This window comes from Delphinus delphis, chromosome 2, assembly GCF_949987515.2.
Source record: "Delphinus delphis chromosome 2, mDelDel1.2, whole genome shotgun sequence".
NCBI classification, from domain to species: Eukaryota; Metazoa; Chordata; class Mammalia; order Artiodactyla; family Delphinidae; genus Delphinus; species Delphinus delphis.
Window position 1 is genome coordinate 10,534,593 of NC_082684.1, and position 16,542 is coordinate 10,551,134.

The 16,542-nt window shown below is 49.1% G+C and overlaps 1 protein-coding gene and 1 pseudogene across 1 annotated transcript; one reads left to right on the forward strand and one right to left on the reverse strand.

Moving 5' to 3' along the window:
- Positions 1-16,542, forward strand: part of LOC132419429 (serpin A3-8-like) — a 118,068-nt pseudogene that overhangs the window by 21,413 nt on the left and 80,113 nt on the right.
- SERPINA3 (serpin family A member 3) lies at positions 10,554-15,854 on the reverse strand. The gene is given in 4 exon segments (XM_060003327.1): positions 10,554-10,716; positions 13,246-13,384; positions 13,387-13,518; positions 15,203-15,854. Coding segments are annotated over 4 exon segments (1,086 nt in total).

A 16,542-nucleotide genomic window follows, 5' to 3' on the forward strand; every position in this document is an offset into this window, starting at 1 on the left:
CTGTAAAAACAGAAACACATGGAGGCTAAACAATACACTACTAAATAACCAAGATATCACTGAAGAAATCAAAGAGGAAATCAAAAAATATCTAAATACAAATTACAATGAAAACATGACGACCCCAAACCTATAGGATGCAGCAATAGCTGTTCTAAGAGGGAAGTTTATAGTAATACAGTCCTACCTCAAGAAACAAGAAACATCTCAAATAAACAACCTAACCTTACACCTAAAGAAATTAGAGAAAGAACAAAAGAATCCCAAAATTAGCAGAAGGAAAGAAAACATAAAGATCAGATCAGAAATAAATGAAAAAGAAATGAAGGAAACGATAGCAAAGATCAATAAAACTAAAAGCTGGTTCTTTGAGAAGATAAACAAAATTGATAAACCATTAGCCAGAATCATCAAGAAAAAAAGGGACAAGACACAAATTAATAGAATTAGAAATGAAAAAGGAGATGTAACAACTGACACTCCAGAAATACAAAAGATCATGAGAGATTACAACAAGCAACTACATGCCAATAAAATGGACAACCTGGAAGAAATGGACAAATTCTTAGAAAGGTATAACCTTCCAAGACTGAACCATGAAGAAATAGAATACATAAACAGACCAATCACAAGCACTGAAATTGAAACTTTGATTAAAAATCTTCCAACAAACAAAAGTCCAGGACCAGATAGATTCACAGGCGAATTCTATCAAACATTTAAAGAAGAGCTAACACCTATCCTTCTCAAACTCTTCCAAAATATAGCAGAAAGAGGAACACTCCCAAACTCATTCTACAAGACCATCATCACTCTGATTCTAAGACCAGACAAAGATGTCACAAAATAGAAAACTACAGGCCAATATCACTGATGAACATAGATGCAAAAATCCTCAACAAAATACTAGCAAACAGAATCCAACAGCACATTAAAATGATCAAACACCATGATCAAGTGGGGTTTACCCCAGGAATGCAAGGATTCTTCAATATATGCAAATTAATCAATGTGATAAACCATATTAACAAACTGAAGGAGAAAAACCATATGATCATCTCAATAGATGCAGAGAAAGCTTTTGACAAAATTCAACACCCATTTATGATAAAAACTCTCCAGAAAGTAGGCATAGAGGGAACTGACCTCAACATAATAAAGGCCATATAGGACAAACCCACAGTCAACATTGTTGTCAATGGTGAAAAACTGAAATCATTTCCACTAAGATCAGGAACAAGACAAGGTTGCCTACTCTCACTACTATTTTCCAACATAGTTTTGGAAGTTTTAGCCACAGCAATCAGAGAAGAAAAGAAATAAAAGGAATCCAAATTGGAAAAGAAGAAGTAAAACTCTCACTGTTTGCAGATGACATGATACTATTCATAGAGAATCCTAAAGATGCTACCAGAAAATTTCTAGAGCTAATCAGTGAATTTGTTAGTGTATCAGGATACAAAATTAATGCACAGAAATCTCTTGCATTCCTATACACTACTGATGAAAAATATGAAAGAGAAATTAATGAAACACTCCCATGTACCATTGCAACAGAAAGAATAAAATACCTAGGCATAAACCTTCCTAAGGAGACAAAAGACCTGTATGCAGAAAACTATAAGACACTGATGAAAGAAATTAAAGATGATACAAACAGATAGAGAGATATACCATGTTATTGGATTGGAAGAACAAACATTGTGAAAACGACTATACTACCCAAAGCAATCTACAGATTCAATGCAATCCCTATCAAACTACCAATGGCATTCTTCACAGAACTAGAACACGAAATTTCACAATTTGTATGGAAACACAAAAGACCCTGAATAACCAAACAATGTTGAGAAAGAAAAACGTAGCTGGAGGTATCAGGCTCCCTGACTTCAGACTATACTACAAAGCTACAGTAATCGAGACAGTGTGGTACTGGCACAAAAACAGAAATATAGATCAATGGAACAGGATAGAAAACCCAGAGAGAAATCCACGCACATATGGTCACCTTTTCTTTGATAAAGGCGGCAAGAATGTACAATGGAGAAAAGACAGCCTCTTCAGTAAGTGGGGCTGGGAATACAGGACAGCCACATGTAAAAGAATGAAATTAGAACACTCCTTAAAACCATCCACAAAAATAAACTCAAAATGGATTAAAGACCTAAATGTAAGGCCAGACACTATCAAACTCTTAGAGGAAAACATAGGCAGAACACTCTGTGACATAAATCACAGCAAGATCTTTTTTGACCCACCTCCTGGAGAAATGGAAATAAAAACAAAAATAAACTAATGGGACCTAAGGAAACTTAAAAGCCTTTACACAGCAAAGGAAACAATAAACAAAATGAAAAGGCAACCCTCAGAATGGGAGAAAATATTTGCAAATGAAGCAACTGACAAAGGATTAATCTCCAAAATATACAAGCAGCTCATGCAGCCCAATACCAACAAAACAAACAACCCAATCCAGAAATGGGCAGAAGACCTAAATAGACATTTCTCCAAAGAAGATATACGGATTGCCAACAAACACGTGAAAGGATGCTCAACATCACTAATCATTAGAAAATGCAAATCAAAACTACAATGAGGTATCACCTCACACTGGTCAGAATGGCCATCATCAGAGAATCTACAAACATTAAATGCTGGAGAGGATGTGGATGAAAGGGAACCCACTTGCACTGTTGGTGGGAATGTAAATTGATACAGCCACTATGGAGAACAGTATCGAGGTTCCTTAAAAAACTAAAAAAAAAACCTACCATACGACCCAGCAACCCCACTACTGGGCATATACCCTGAGAAAACCATAATTCAAAAAGTCATGTACCACGATGTTCATTGCAGCTCTATTTACAGTAGCCAGGACATGGAAGCAACCTAAGTGTCCATCGACAGATGAATGGATAAAGAAGTTGTGGCACATATATACAATGGAATATTACTCAGCCATAAAAGGAAGCAGAATTGACTTATTTGTAGTGAGGTGGATGGACCTAGAGTCTGTCATACAGAGTGAAGTAAGTCAGGAAGAGAAAAATACCATATGCTAACACATATATATGGAATCTAAAAAAAAAAAATGCTTCTGAAGAACCTAGGGGCAGGACAGGGATAAAGACGCAGACATAGAGAATGGACTTGAGGACCTGAGGAGGGGGAAGGGTAAGCTGGGACGAAGTGAGAGAGTGACATGGACATATGTTCGCTACCAAATGTCAAATAGATAGCTAGTGGGAAGAAGAGGCATAGCAGAGGGATATCAGCTTGGTGCTTTGTGTCCACCTAGAGGGGTGGGATAGGGAGGGTGGGAGGGAGACGCAAGAGGGAGGAGATATGGGGATATATGTATATGTATAGCTGATTCACTTTGTTACACAGCAGAAACTAACACACCATTGTAAAACAATTATACTCCAATAAAGATGTTAAAAAAAATTTTCCTACTGAACTTCAGATCCACAGAGCCCATGATGTATTGGACTTCTCTTCATATACAACCTACAGTCATCTTAAACTTCACATGTCCAAATCAAAGCTTATCATCTTCCTGCAAAAAATGTTATTCATTTTATAATCCTTAACTCACAGGACAATGTGGGAATTCCAGTTTCCCAAGCCTCCAGCCCAGCAACCTGGGGGTCACCTTTGATTTCTTCCTGTCCTCTTCACAACCAAGCACTAATTCCTGTCGATTATATATGTTAACATTTCTCCAATTTGTCTCCTTTTCTCTACCCATCTTCCCAATTCCTTGGCTCAGACTAGAAAAGCTGGTCTTTATGTTTCTCCTCTTCTTATCCAACCCACACCCTATCCCCCATCCATCTTCCCCTCCTCAGCCAGGGTGATCTTTCCAAAGGGTAATCTCATCAACACATTACCTGTTTGTAATATTTCACCGTTACCCACCTCTTTGAATAATCTAACATCATGGTGGGTGATGCCAATAAGACGACCAAATAAACATCCCCTGATTGTACCCCCAGCCTGCAACAACAATAATTTGGCATCCATCAGGCTGTGGGATCCAGCACTATACACAAGGGACCTGGGAGGAATCTTGCCCTCCTGTGTGTCAGCTAATATTCATTCAGACCTCAGTCCCAGCTGTGGACCCTGAAGTGACCTGTCAACTGGCTTCAGTCCCTCTTGACTGTGGTCTGGGATCCCCTGGAGAACACTGACTTAGAATATTACCCACAGACAAGAGAGCCTTGTGAATGTCCGTGAGTCTAGTGGAGAAGTTCCGGTTCACCCTGGGACAGAAACAAATTCTAAGTTTGGATACACCCGAGAGAGTAAGAGGAACAGTTTGACTTATCCGTCACCGCTCTCCCAAGACAGCACAGCTTGATGCCCAGAGGGCCCTTCTCAGCCCGTGGTTTCTCCCACTGGGGAAAGTAAGATCATGTGAGTGATTGCCTACCTTCCCCACCCCTGTGGAATGCTGCCAAAGAAGCCCATTTCTCTCTTGTGGCATCCAGAGTACTGATTCCTGAGCTGTACCACCTGGGAGCAGTGAGGGGTTGGAATAACATCAACCAGGGCTTGGAACATATCACAGGGTTGTGTAGCCTACAAACTGTGTCACAGACTCCATCAGGATGGCCACAAGCCACTGGTAAGCCTTACCCACGAATCCCCCCAGCTTGTCCACAAGGTACCCGCAGTGCTCTGCATGCCCCACTCCTACCCCACGGCCAGCTTCCTGTGCACACTCCCAGTGGCAGCAAGAGTGAGCTTTTTGGAAGAGTTTGAGAAGGACTGGTGTTAATTCTTCTTTAAATGTTTGGTAGAATTTGTTACTGAAACCATCTGGTCCTGGGCTTCGCTTTGTTGGGAGATTTTTGATCGTTGCTTCAATTTCCTTAATTATATTGATCAATTCAGATTTTCTACTTCTTCATCATTCAGTCTTGGTAGATTGTATGTTTCTAGGAATGTATCCATTTCTTCTAGGTTATCCAAAATGTTGGCATATACTTGTTTATACTAGTCTCTTATAATCCTTTGTATTTCTGTAGTATCAGTTGTAAAGTCTGTCTTTCATTTCTGATTTCATTTATTTAAGTCTGCTCTCTTTTTTTCCTTAGACTAGCTAAAGTTTTGTCAATTTTGTTCATCTTTTCAAAGAAGCAGCTCTTAGTTTCATTGATCTTTTCTGTTGTTTTTCTGGTCTCTGTTTCATTTTTTTCTGCTCTTTGTTTTCTCCTTTCTGTGAACTTTGGCTTAGTGTGTCCTTTTTCTAGTTCCTTAGGTGTAAAGTTAGGTTGTTTATTTTGGATATTAACTCCTTATCATCTATCTGATAAGGAGTTAACATCCAAAATATATAATGAATCCACAAAACTTAATAACAATAAAGTAAATAATCTGATTTTTAAAAGGGCAGACCTGAGCAGACATTTTTCTACAGAAGACGTACAAAAGGGCAACAGGTACATGAAGAGAGGTTCAACATCACTAATCATCAGGAAAATACAAATCAAAACCACAATGAAGTGTCACTTCACACCTGTTAGAATGGCTATAATGAAAAAGAAAACAGATTAACAAGTGTTGTCCAGGCTGTGGAGAAATGGGAACACTTGTATACTGTTAGTGGGATATAAACCAGAAGAGCCACCATAGAAAACATTGCAGAGATTCATCAAAAAATTAAAAATAGATTTTCCACAATGATCCAGAACTTCTACTTCTGGATATATATCCAGAGGAAATGACATCACTACCTCAAAAAGATATCTGCGTTCCCATGTTGATTTCAGTATTATTCACAATAACCAAGTTATGGAAACAACCTAAGTATCTGTTTAAGTGTGAATGGATAAAGGAAATGGTACATAGATGGATGGATAGATGCATGCATGCATGCATAGATAGATAGAGATAGAGACTTAGATATAGATATATATGAGCATTATTAAGTCATAAGAAAGAAGGAAATCTTGACATTTGCTACATCATGGGTGGAACTTGACAGCATTACGCCAGGTAAAATAAGTCAGACAGAAAGAGACAAATACTGTAGGATATCACTTATATATGAAATAAAAGAAACAAACTCATAGAAGCAGAGAGTAGAATGTTGGTTGCAAAAAGCTGAGGAGTGGTGAAATGAGGAGATGTTAGTCAAAGGGTAGAAACTTCCAGTTGGAAGCTGAGTAAATTTTGGGATCTAGTGTACAGCATGGTAACCACAGTTAACAATATTGTATTTATGATTGAAAGTTGCTGAGAGAGTAGCTCTTAAATATACTTACCACACACAAAAATGATAATTATGTAGGGAGATGGAAGTATTAAGTGACCTTATTCATAAGATATAAGTGTATGAAGTCACTGCTTTGTACACAATAAACTTACACAATGTTACAGGTCCATTACATCTCAATAAAGCTGGAAAAGAAAGAAAATTATTGACATGCTTTACAAGACATGGTCTTGTCTCTGTTGGTCCCCTGAGTTCAGGAGGTACCCAAATTTCCCCCAGACTCTGTGATCAAGACCATAGGATCTTCTTCTGCTCCAGGAACACAGCACACTCTCTCTTCTTTCCTGACAGCAAGTCTCCTCCTCGTGTCTGTCTTCTCTGTACAGGACAGCATTTGAAGACAGTGCTTCCAGGAGGCCAAACTCAACTTCCCCAGCCTGGGCTCGATCCCTGAACTCACCAGCTATCTGTGTGTGCCCATCAGAGTGGCTGCCGCATCCACATTCACCGTCTCCTTCCCATCAGGCTGTGGGCTCTATGGAGGCAAATTCCAGTTCGACCTTCTCTACCCAGAATGTCCAGCGCCAGCCCAGTGCCTGCACGTGGAGGGCTTTAGATGTTGGCGGAATGACAGAGACTGAAGACATGTCTTTTCTTGTGTTGGTGCCTTTTCAGCCCTGGATTCCTTTCTGGTTAGTGATGGAGGGAATGGGTGACACAGGAACCAGGGAGTCGTTGCAGGTGGTCAGTATCGGAAGGCCCATCAAAGCCAACAGTAGGCGACCAGGAGGTAGGTGACCTCTTGGTTCCATGGGAAGGAGAAGAGGGACACTAAGCCCGAGGCTCAAAGATCTGGAACCCAGGTGCCCCCTCAGAGGAGGGCTCAGCCTTTCTCCAGTAACATCCAGACCCAGATGAGGATGAGCCCTGGGCTGAGGCACCAGCTCCTTGCACACCTGGACCCAGGGCAGGAGGGATGCAGCCCCGAGCCTCCTCCAGGGCGCTGCTAGGCAGGCCCAGCAAAGGGGCGAACAGCCACGAGCACCTGGGTTCCAGCAGGTGAGGAGTAATTCACACAAAAAGACGCTCTCAGAATGTACTGCCTCTGGAACCATCGGACTCAGGAGAAACATTTCAGTGACTTCCTGTCTTCTTACACATGTTCATGCATGTACACACACACACACAGAGTCTATCATTGATTCCACGGAACCACGCACCTGGGGTCCGAACCCAAATGTGTCCCCTTCCTGCTCCTCCTGCGGGGGGTCCTTCCTCAGGGGATGCTCTGTCGTCACCCAGGAGCCAAACCCAGATGCCCCCTTTTACTGCCATCTCCCTACATCCACTCACAGAAACATCGGTTCTCCTCCCAGCCTTCCACTCATCCCTGCTCTTCTGCTCCAGCTGGACCCACTTTGGCCCCATTTCCTGCAGCATCCCCTTTAATGTCCAGCCTGCATCCCTGCCCTGGCCCTGAATTGCTTCTCTACACAGCAGCTGGAGTCATTTTTCTACTATGCCAATCTGCTCAGAGAGACCCTCTGCTCAAATTCCTTTAAAGCTGCCCAGGGGTCTATGGAACCTTTCCAGCATCCTTACTGGGCTGCCAGGCCCCCAGTGGTCCAGCGGCTCCATCATGGCCCCATCACCTCTGCAGGCCCTCCGCTTCCTGCTCCAGGTCTGCCCAGCTTCCTTCGGGTTCTTGAAAATGTCTTTCTCCTGCCAAGGACATTCTCCTCTCTGTTTACCTACCGCATTTTATTCTTCCTCTGATGGCAGCACAAAAAGCACGTCCTCCAGGAATGGCTCGCCGACTTCCCAGGCTGAGTTCGATCCTCTTCTGTCAGCCTCCAGAGCCTTGTTTCATCACCCATGTTTCGCATCAGTTCCTAAGTCCCACGAGGGTCACTGCTGTGAAAATCGTTGAGGGCAGATTCATTCTGTGGTTTAGAGTGTTTCTCTGATCCGGGAGGTTGGGATAACATCCTGCCGGCAATAATTAGTAGCTGTGTGGCCTTGGGGGAAATGACTGAGCCTCTCTGTTCCTCAGTTTCCTCAGCGGTAAAATGGGATGAGTAACAGCAAGTATCTCATGTGATCATTTCAAGGACTAAACGGGTTATTCCAGGTAGCGGTCTGAGCAGGCTGCCTGGCAAAGAGATCTCAATCGTTCACTTGTGGGTGACGTCATCATTTACGCCGGGAGCTGACCTTCCTGGAGAGGACACAGCCCCTGATCACATCAGGGACATGAAGAACCAAGTGAGTTCCTTTTATTGCAGGTGTGTGTTTATTGACCTTTTGCTCCCATACCCCCGTTCTGGCTGCTGAGGGGATCCTCTGTCAGGCGAGTATGTGGAACTCGTCAGGTGGTGGAGTAGCTCGTCTGGGAACCTGGAAGTAGTTGGTCTCCCAGGTTGAGGTGCTCGGGGGCAGCAGGGGAGACCCTGGGGGGAGGCCCAGCTCAGCTGCAGGAGTGAGGGGTCCAGGGGCTGTGCCAGAAGAGGTGAGGGTCAGAGCCCCTGCAATGTCAGCACGAGGGCACATCCTGTGCCCTGGGGGATGGAAGAGTGAAACTGGACCTGGGACCAGAGCCCCCGGAAGTGGGCATCGGACAGCAGGGGCCCCTCCCAGCCCTGGGCCTGAGGTCCAGTGGGCTTGGTCACAGGCACAAAGCCTGCTCCTGGGCTGGCTGGTGAGGCTGAGACAGAGGGGCCCAGAGTCTGGGGCGGACTGAGAGTGTGTGGGAGGTTGGGGGACTTGGCCTCGGGGCCCAGGCAGTGGCGGGAGCATGGAGTCAGGCAGATCAGCGTGGAGACACACAGGAAAGAGTCCAGTCCAAGGAAGGTGGCTTATTGCTTTCGTAGGGCTCAGAGCCTCTTACTGACCAAGGCACAGACTCCCTGTGCATGTGGAGCCCCCAGCAGAGTCACTGTCACCTTCCCAAGGGTGAGCAGGTGGGACCAGGCAAGGGGCTCCTCGGTGCACAGGGGCCAAGCTGCCCCCAGGGACCAGGGCTACTAGCTACTTAGCGAGGGGACCTGCCACTCAGAGGGGAGGCCCAGGCTTGACTGGGTTTGGTGACTTTCCCCAAAAAGATGATGCTCTGAGTATCTTTGTGAATTGCGGAAATCAGAAAGGGCCTGCCCAAACAAACTAGCAACGAATGCTTGTAAGGTTGAAGTCATCATCTTGATTCCAGTGGCAGCAGCTCCTTCCATGCCTTCCTCGCCCACATCAAGCATGGCCTGGCGGACCACCTGTGGAGACCCCAGAGCATTACCCACTGGACACAGGGGAGTAGGATGTGAGCAGCTGCCTGACCCCCACTAAGGGGACTGGCATTCATTCACCTGATGCTGTCTGTCACCGTGCTGTCAACCTGTTCAATTTGTGCTCGCAACAAACTCTCAGCTGGTTTGCAGTCATGATGCACAGATGTGCAAAGTGAGGCTGCGCGTGCTGGGCCCAGGGTCAGAGAGGCAAAGAGCAGGGGCTCCCTGATGTGGATCCCTCTCTGTCTGAGTCCAGAGACTGTGCTGCCCCAAAGCACCCCCTGGTATAGGGGGAGGGGCAAGGCAATACATTTTCTCACAGTCCGCTGTCCACAGTCCCTCCCTGTCGAAGCAGCAGATGGGTGGGCACTGCTTTTGCTCATCTCCTGCCCCAGTGGAAATGTCCCTGAGCCCTCGACTACTTTGCGTAGGATGTGGCTTCCCATCCCTGGACCCCGCAGGCCCCTTGGCACATACGCCTCCTTTATCAGGTCCTTTGGCAGGTGGGGTGCAGGGGAGACCGCAGGGCTGCCTGCGGTCTTTGTTTCCAAAGCCTCCGCCATTCACTCTGACTTCTCTGCTTCTAGGATTGCGGTACCAGGGCCTCTGGTATTCTTGTCTTGTGCTCTTAGTGTATTTCCATCACGATGGCCCTGTAGCCATTGTTAGTACCTATGACCTCTTACCTGCTCTGCTAGACTCTGCACGCTGGCTAAGAACTATCACCCTCATTTACAGATGAAAAAACTGAGGGGTACGAGATTTTAAGTATTTGACTCTATAGGCAGTGAAGAGTAGAGCTTGGCATGGGGTCCACTGCTGATTTCAGATCTTTCCCAATGATAGACTTCCGGGTCACATTAGATTTCAGGGAAAGTGGGCACAGCTCCCCACCATGATTGTAACCCAGCTCTCCTGGGCTTAGGGAGTCCCAGGGGGGAGGAGTGAGTTACAGGAAATTCAATGAATTTGAAAATTCAAAATTAGCCAAACATCTACCTGTCTGTCACCATTCAAGCTCCTATAAGAAGGATGAATTGTCCAAAGTTTTAAAGACTCACCTCGGAAAGCCCCAGCTTGTTGACCTCTGTGATTCCTGACAGGTCAGACTCGTGGTTGAAGACTTTCTTAATACCCAGCTGGGAAACTATGTTTCTCAGCTTATAGTCGCTGGAGATGGAAAACCTTGGCAAGTTGAGTTCATCTATCCGTCTAGGAAATGAGGAAAATAAACTGGAACTTCTGCTTGACTCAGAGCCCGCCTTTTCCCACCTCACAGCTTGGTCTTCTGTGGTTTCCGCTCCAGCTACTCCCTTCTCCCTGGAATAAGGACTCCTTTCCTCAGTTTCTAGACCCCTTGGGGTAGCTCTCCTTAATTCGTTAATTATCCATCATGTCAGCAGGTATCTAACGTGCTAGGCAGTGCACAAGGGCTGGGGCTGGGGCGGTGCCCGCATCTGGCCCTGCTTCTCCCTGTAAGCCCGTAGGGCACGGGAAACACCCTCCTCCAACAGGGATTCCACAGCTTCTGGGAGACTGTGCTGGGGCGGCTGCTCCATGGGCACCAGGAAGGCTTCCTGCAGGAGGTGGCATGGAGCCTGAGTCCCAGAAGAGGGGACGGAGTGACTGGGTGAAGAGGAGTCCAGGAGGCAGGAGGATGCACTTGCAGGAAAGAGGGAAGAAAGAAGGGGAGCCCCACAGCACAGAGGCAGCCTGAGTGCGGGCAGTGGGGAGGGGAGGGGCCGGGAAGGGGCTTGGGCGGGACATGGAGGGCTGGGGGTTGCATTCAAGGGCCTTGGGGACCTGAATCAACCAATCCAACATCTCTATCTTGTCTTCCCAGGGAGCTCCTTGAGGGCAGGGATGCATCTGCTTCTGAGCAGAGGTGGCAGCATGTTCTTGGAGCAACAGATGCCTCCTCTCTCTGTCTCTATTTCCCTTAAGACTCTTGTCACGGTGTCAGCTCTTACAGATGCCAAATACGAGGAGGCTGTGGCTCCCATTAAACGTTGAGTCCCTTGGGAGCAGGGAGGTACCTATTCCTCCTCATAGGCCATCTTTCCTCCCTCCCTCCCTCCCTCCCTCCCCCCGCCCTTTATCCATTCATTCAACAGATTCTTAGTGAGCGCCCTCCATGGGCCAGGAATGTGTAGATGCTGGTTCCCCCAGTGCTTGTAAATCAAAGATGTCTGATGAATATTCTATCCACTTACAACTATTCACTGAGCCCCCGCCCTGTGGTAGCTCTTGGTACTGGAGGAAGGAAAGAGTAGGGAAGGGAGTACATGCAGGGGGAGGGTGGGTCCTGTGTCCTGGAGTCTCCTGGGATCTGCAGTGAGGAGGGGCTGAGAGTCAGGCAGCCCCAAGGTGTGCAGCCCCCTGGACAGGGGTTGGGGAAGGGACTGCAGCCTCAATGTCACGTCTAGGCAGGTCTCTCATTCCTTGTGGTTTATAACGTACTTTCCACACCCGTTACCCCTAGGATCTGCATAGCTGCCCACAATCTCCGCTGCAGCAGACACTGCGCCCAGAAGTGCCTCTCCCTCTGCTGTCCCCCTTGTTATTGGTCTCCTGTGTCTGCACTCAGTTTATCCAGAGCCCGACCCCTTCCGCCCCTCCCGGTTCCTCCTGGTGTATCCTCAGCGGCTCCCCTGGGTGAGTGCACTGGGCACCTGGCTGGCCTCCCTGCCTCCATGCTGGTCCTCGGCTGTCTGTTCTCCACTGGACGACCTGGGTGATCCATTTAAAACATGACTCAGATCGTTCACTCTTTGGCCCAAAACCTTGTGATGAGTCTCTATTTCCCTTAGAGGGGGGCGCGTCGAGGGGTCTGCAAGGCTCCAAGTGACCTGAATCCCCCCTGGGGTTCTGACTTCTCCCAACTTTCCCTCTCACTCCCTCTGCTCTGCTGCTCTGGCCTCACTAACCCTCAACCGCACCAGGCTCCCTCCTGTCTTACAGGTTTTGCACCGGCTGTTCCCTCAGCCAGGAATGCTTTTCCCCACCATATGCACATGGCTCAATCCCTCACCTCAAGCATCACCTAAGGGCCACCCTGCTTATAATCACAAGCTACTTGCGGGTCCCATTTTTTCATGATTTTACTGTGCTTTACTATCCCCACCTCCCCCTTTCTCCCCTCTCAAAGTAGCAAATAATTTACTACATTTATTTCCTGTCTGTCTCCTCCAACTGCAAAGTAAGTGCCCGTAGGGCAGGGAACTTACTGCTTTATTCGCTGACCTACCCTCAGAGTCTAAATTAGTCCCTCAGACGTAGCTTGATCTTCATTCATTCATTCAATCAGCGCTGAATGGTTGAATGAATAAATGAGTGAATCAATGTTTAGCCCGTGCAAAGCTGATGCTCACGTCTGTCTCACCTGAGCCCCCACTGACCCCAGTCCCATCCGCCCCCCTCCACCTGCAAGAGGTGGAGCCACGGAGAGAACAGCATGAGTGTCGGGGGTTGTGTGAGGATCCTCAGGACTCAGCGCATGTCAGTGTCAGAGGAACCCTCAGCCCCGCCCCCTCTGATGTCATCATCTTAGAGAAGGAACAGCTCAGGCCCAGAGCCACGCAGGCAGCCAAGGGCAAGGTCAGCCCTGGACGGGCCCTCCCACCTCTGCCCCCGCCCCTGGACATTACTGAGGCCCGGGGGCTGCGGGTCCGGAGTGCTGGAAGAGGGGGAAGGGCCGAGAAGGCAGGTGGGCCCACAGCTCCGGGTCCTGGGGACAGTCACCTGGGCTGCAGGGAGTCTCTCCACCTCCTCAGCGTCTCTGGGAGCAGCTTGGCCTCCAGGTCGTGCATTTTGCCCTCGTCAGGGAGGATGAAGGGCGCGCTGTCGTTGCTGGTGTACCTGAGCTCCAGCGCGGTGCAGGCAGCTCCTCGTCCCGGAAGTAAGGCGTTTCCAGGCCCCCAGTGGTCATCATGGGCACCTCCACTGTCCTGTTCTTGTTCACGTGGAACTCTGACTTATAAGTACGGCTGGGATCAAAGGGCTTCTTCCACTGGGCTAGAGGTGGAGGGACAGGTGAGGGGTCTGTGGTGCAAGGGCTGCAGGCGTCTCACTCCTCTGCCCTGGTTCCTGAGCGGGGCAGACCCTCCCCGCACCAGCAGCCCCCCACGTGCCTCTAGGGATGGCCCTGCTAGGTTTGCACATATACCTGGGCAGGTGGGTAGGCCCTTGGGGACGGGGGTGAGCCCACAGGTCTGGATTGGGAAGGGGGACATGAAACAAACCTGGTTAATTGTGCTACGTGAGAAACCAACAGGAACAGGACAGGGCAAGGGAGAGATGGGGTGAGGCTGGGACTGCGGAGAAATGGGAGCTCCTGGTCCTTAAAGGGAACAGTGTTAGCGACCAGTGGCTAGTCACTGGCTTTGCAGGGAGGACACATGTCCCCGCAGCCTTGTGAGCCAGGCTGAAGCCGGAGCCACATGGGTACCAGGAGGGCAGGGCGGGGTCAGCAGAGGAGAGGGCTGGGGTCTCCCCGCAGGAGGATGGAGCATTCAGTGATGGGGGCTTCTTGGGGAGATCAGGGCCCTGGGGCTGCATGGAGTGTGTATCCACCGCCGCTTCCTGCTTTGTTTCCAGCCCTGCCTGTGTCCCCAGAGTTAGAGTCAGGAGCAGAGGGAATGCAGGGCTGGCTGGGGTGCCCCTGGTGGGGAGATCTGGGAGGAGAAAGTCCTAGACCAGGGCAGGGTTGTAGGAGAGGAAAGCACAGGAGACTGGAAGAATAAACATAGCGGGACAGGCCTGGATTCGTTTTCCAGAGAAATGGGATTCTACGCCTTCATTTACAGAGGAAAACACAGACCCAGGTGGACTGGCCACGGCTGCAGCCAGGAGCTCCCAGCACAGGGCTGACTTGTCTCCCCAGAGCTAGTGTCTCCTAGGCACGTGACCACCCCCTGACTCAATGATCGTTCCTTCCGTCTTTATCTATGCCGTGTCCCTATTTGCACTGCTGGCTCTATGTGTGAAATCTATCTGCCTTCACTCTGATCCTTATGAGTTTCCAGGCTGAGGTTTGCAATCTTGAGTTTCTATCAATGGGACTGGGCACTGGGCCAGCTAGAATCTGGGAAAGAGTCTTTGCTCGATGCTGTCCTCTGAGTCTTCCCTCAGATGATGGCCTTGTCAGTTCCACCCTCATAGTTATGAAAGAGCACAACTGAAGTTCCTTGTGTTGGCCAGGCTGCTCAGAGGCTGTCACACTGTGAAGACGGCCACCAGCCTCACCTCAACCACCAGAGACTAAGTCCCCTTAGACGGAGCCGGTCAGACACAGCCCACAGTGTACACAGCTGAGGCCTTCCTGAGCGTGTCCGAAAGCATCTCATTAGGGAGGAACCTGGAGTTCCCGGCCACCCTGGAGAGAGCTGAGAGGAAAACTCCTTCCTTCTGGCAGCCGGGCAAGTTTAAATCAGAATAAAAAGTCTCCCTCTGGCTCAGACAAAGGGTTAGTGGCTCCCCTGCACTTAAGTCCCACACAGTCAGCTGTGGTTTAGAAAACCCCGAAATAGACAAAGCCTATGATCGAGGCAGAGCCTTGGAGCCCAAGCCCCCCTCAGCCAGGAGCAGCCTGCTCTGTAATGTTTTACCGAACGACACAGTTGGCAGAGGCTGGACAGAAATAGCCCTGAAGACACAAAACCAGAAGTGTGTTTCCTTCTGAATTAAACAGGGCACCCACCTTTAAAGTAGACGTAATTCACCAGGACCATCACTGTGCTCTGGGAAACATTTTTGAACAGCTCCACGATTTTCCCCTGCGTTTTATTCCTCACATAGTCATTGATGAGCTTCTTGGCAGTGTCGGAATCCCGGAAGTCAGTGGAGAAGGCCTCGGAGGCACACAGCGCCCGGGCATCTTCCCTGAATTTGTCCAGAAGCTTCAGCTGCTCCTGGACGAACATGGCGTTGCCCACGCTCAGCTGCAGCTGGTCGCTGGGTCGGCCGAGCGTCAGCAGGAGGTGCTGGAAGCCCTGGTGGATTTCTGTCTCGGGGGTCTCTGTGAGGTTGAACTTGAGGCCTTCCAGGGTCTCCGTCAGGGTGGGTCCGCGGGCCCCCAGGGACAGGAAGGCCAAGGTCATGGAGACGCTCAGGGGCGAGAAGATGACATTCTCATTGGAGGTCTTCAAAGCCAACTGCTTGTAGAGGCTGAAGGCGAAGTCGGTGTTGCTGGAGACGAATGTGTGGTCGTCCACAGGCGCCCCTTTGTGTTGGTCCTCTGGGGTCACATCCTCCGGGTCAAGCCCGCCCCCTGGGAGGCAGTGGACACTGGAGCAGAGCCCAGCCACCAGGAGCCCCAGAGCCAGGAGGGGGGACATTCCCTCTGCCCTCATCTCTGAAAAGCAAAGCTCCTTTAAGTCTCGGTGTGTCAGATGATGTCCCAACCACCACCCAGTGTCCCCACGTGGTCTCTGTTCTCTCTGCCTCTGCTGCTTTGTGACCTCCCAGTTCTAGGCACCCTCCTGGGCTCCCAACATACATGAGGAGCCTTTGGGCTCCCTCTCACCCTTTGAAGCGAGTCTTGTAATTGTTACCAATTTCCCCAATGGAGAAACTGGGCACAGAGAGGGAAAGGGGCTTTTCCAAGGTCACCCAGCAAGGAAGTAGAGGAGCGAGGCTGAGAAGCCTGGGTTGCCTGGCTCCAGGGGGGAGCTGGTGATGGGTGTGAGGTGCTGTCCAGTGAGAACCCATCCCCCTCCTGCTGGGAGAGCAGCCACCGTCAGAGGGGACTAGGCAGCAGGGCCTCCATTTCCACTATGTCCCCTGTCTGCCCCCCAGAATGGAGCCCTGGACTTAGAGGACACAGCACCTCTCCCGGCCTCTTGATGACAAGTGTGTGACATTAGGGGGGCACTCTCATTGTGATACCTCGTTGCAGTGAGGGTTCAGTGAGAGAGGCCCCCACAAGCAGCGGGGCCAGCGCTGGAGCCTAGGTGGCCCTGATCAGTGTTGCTGTAAAGAACAAGGAGGCTAGAGTGTTCTCTTCAGCCCCTGGCAGGTGGACACATGGTGGTTGATTCC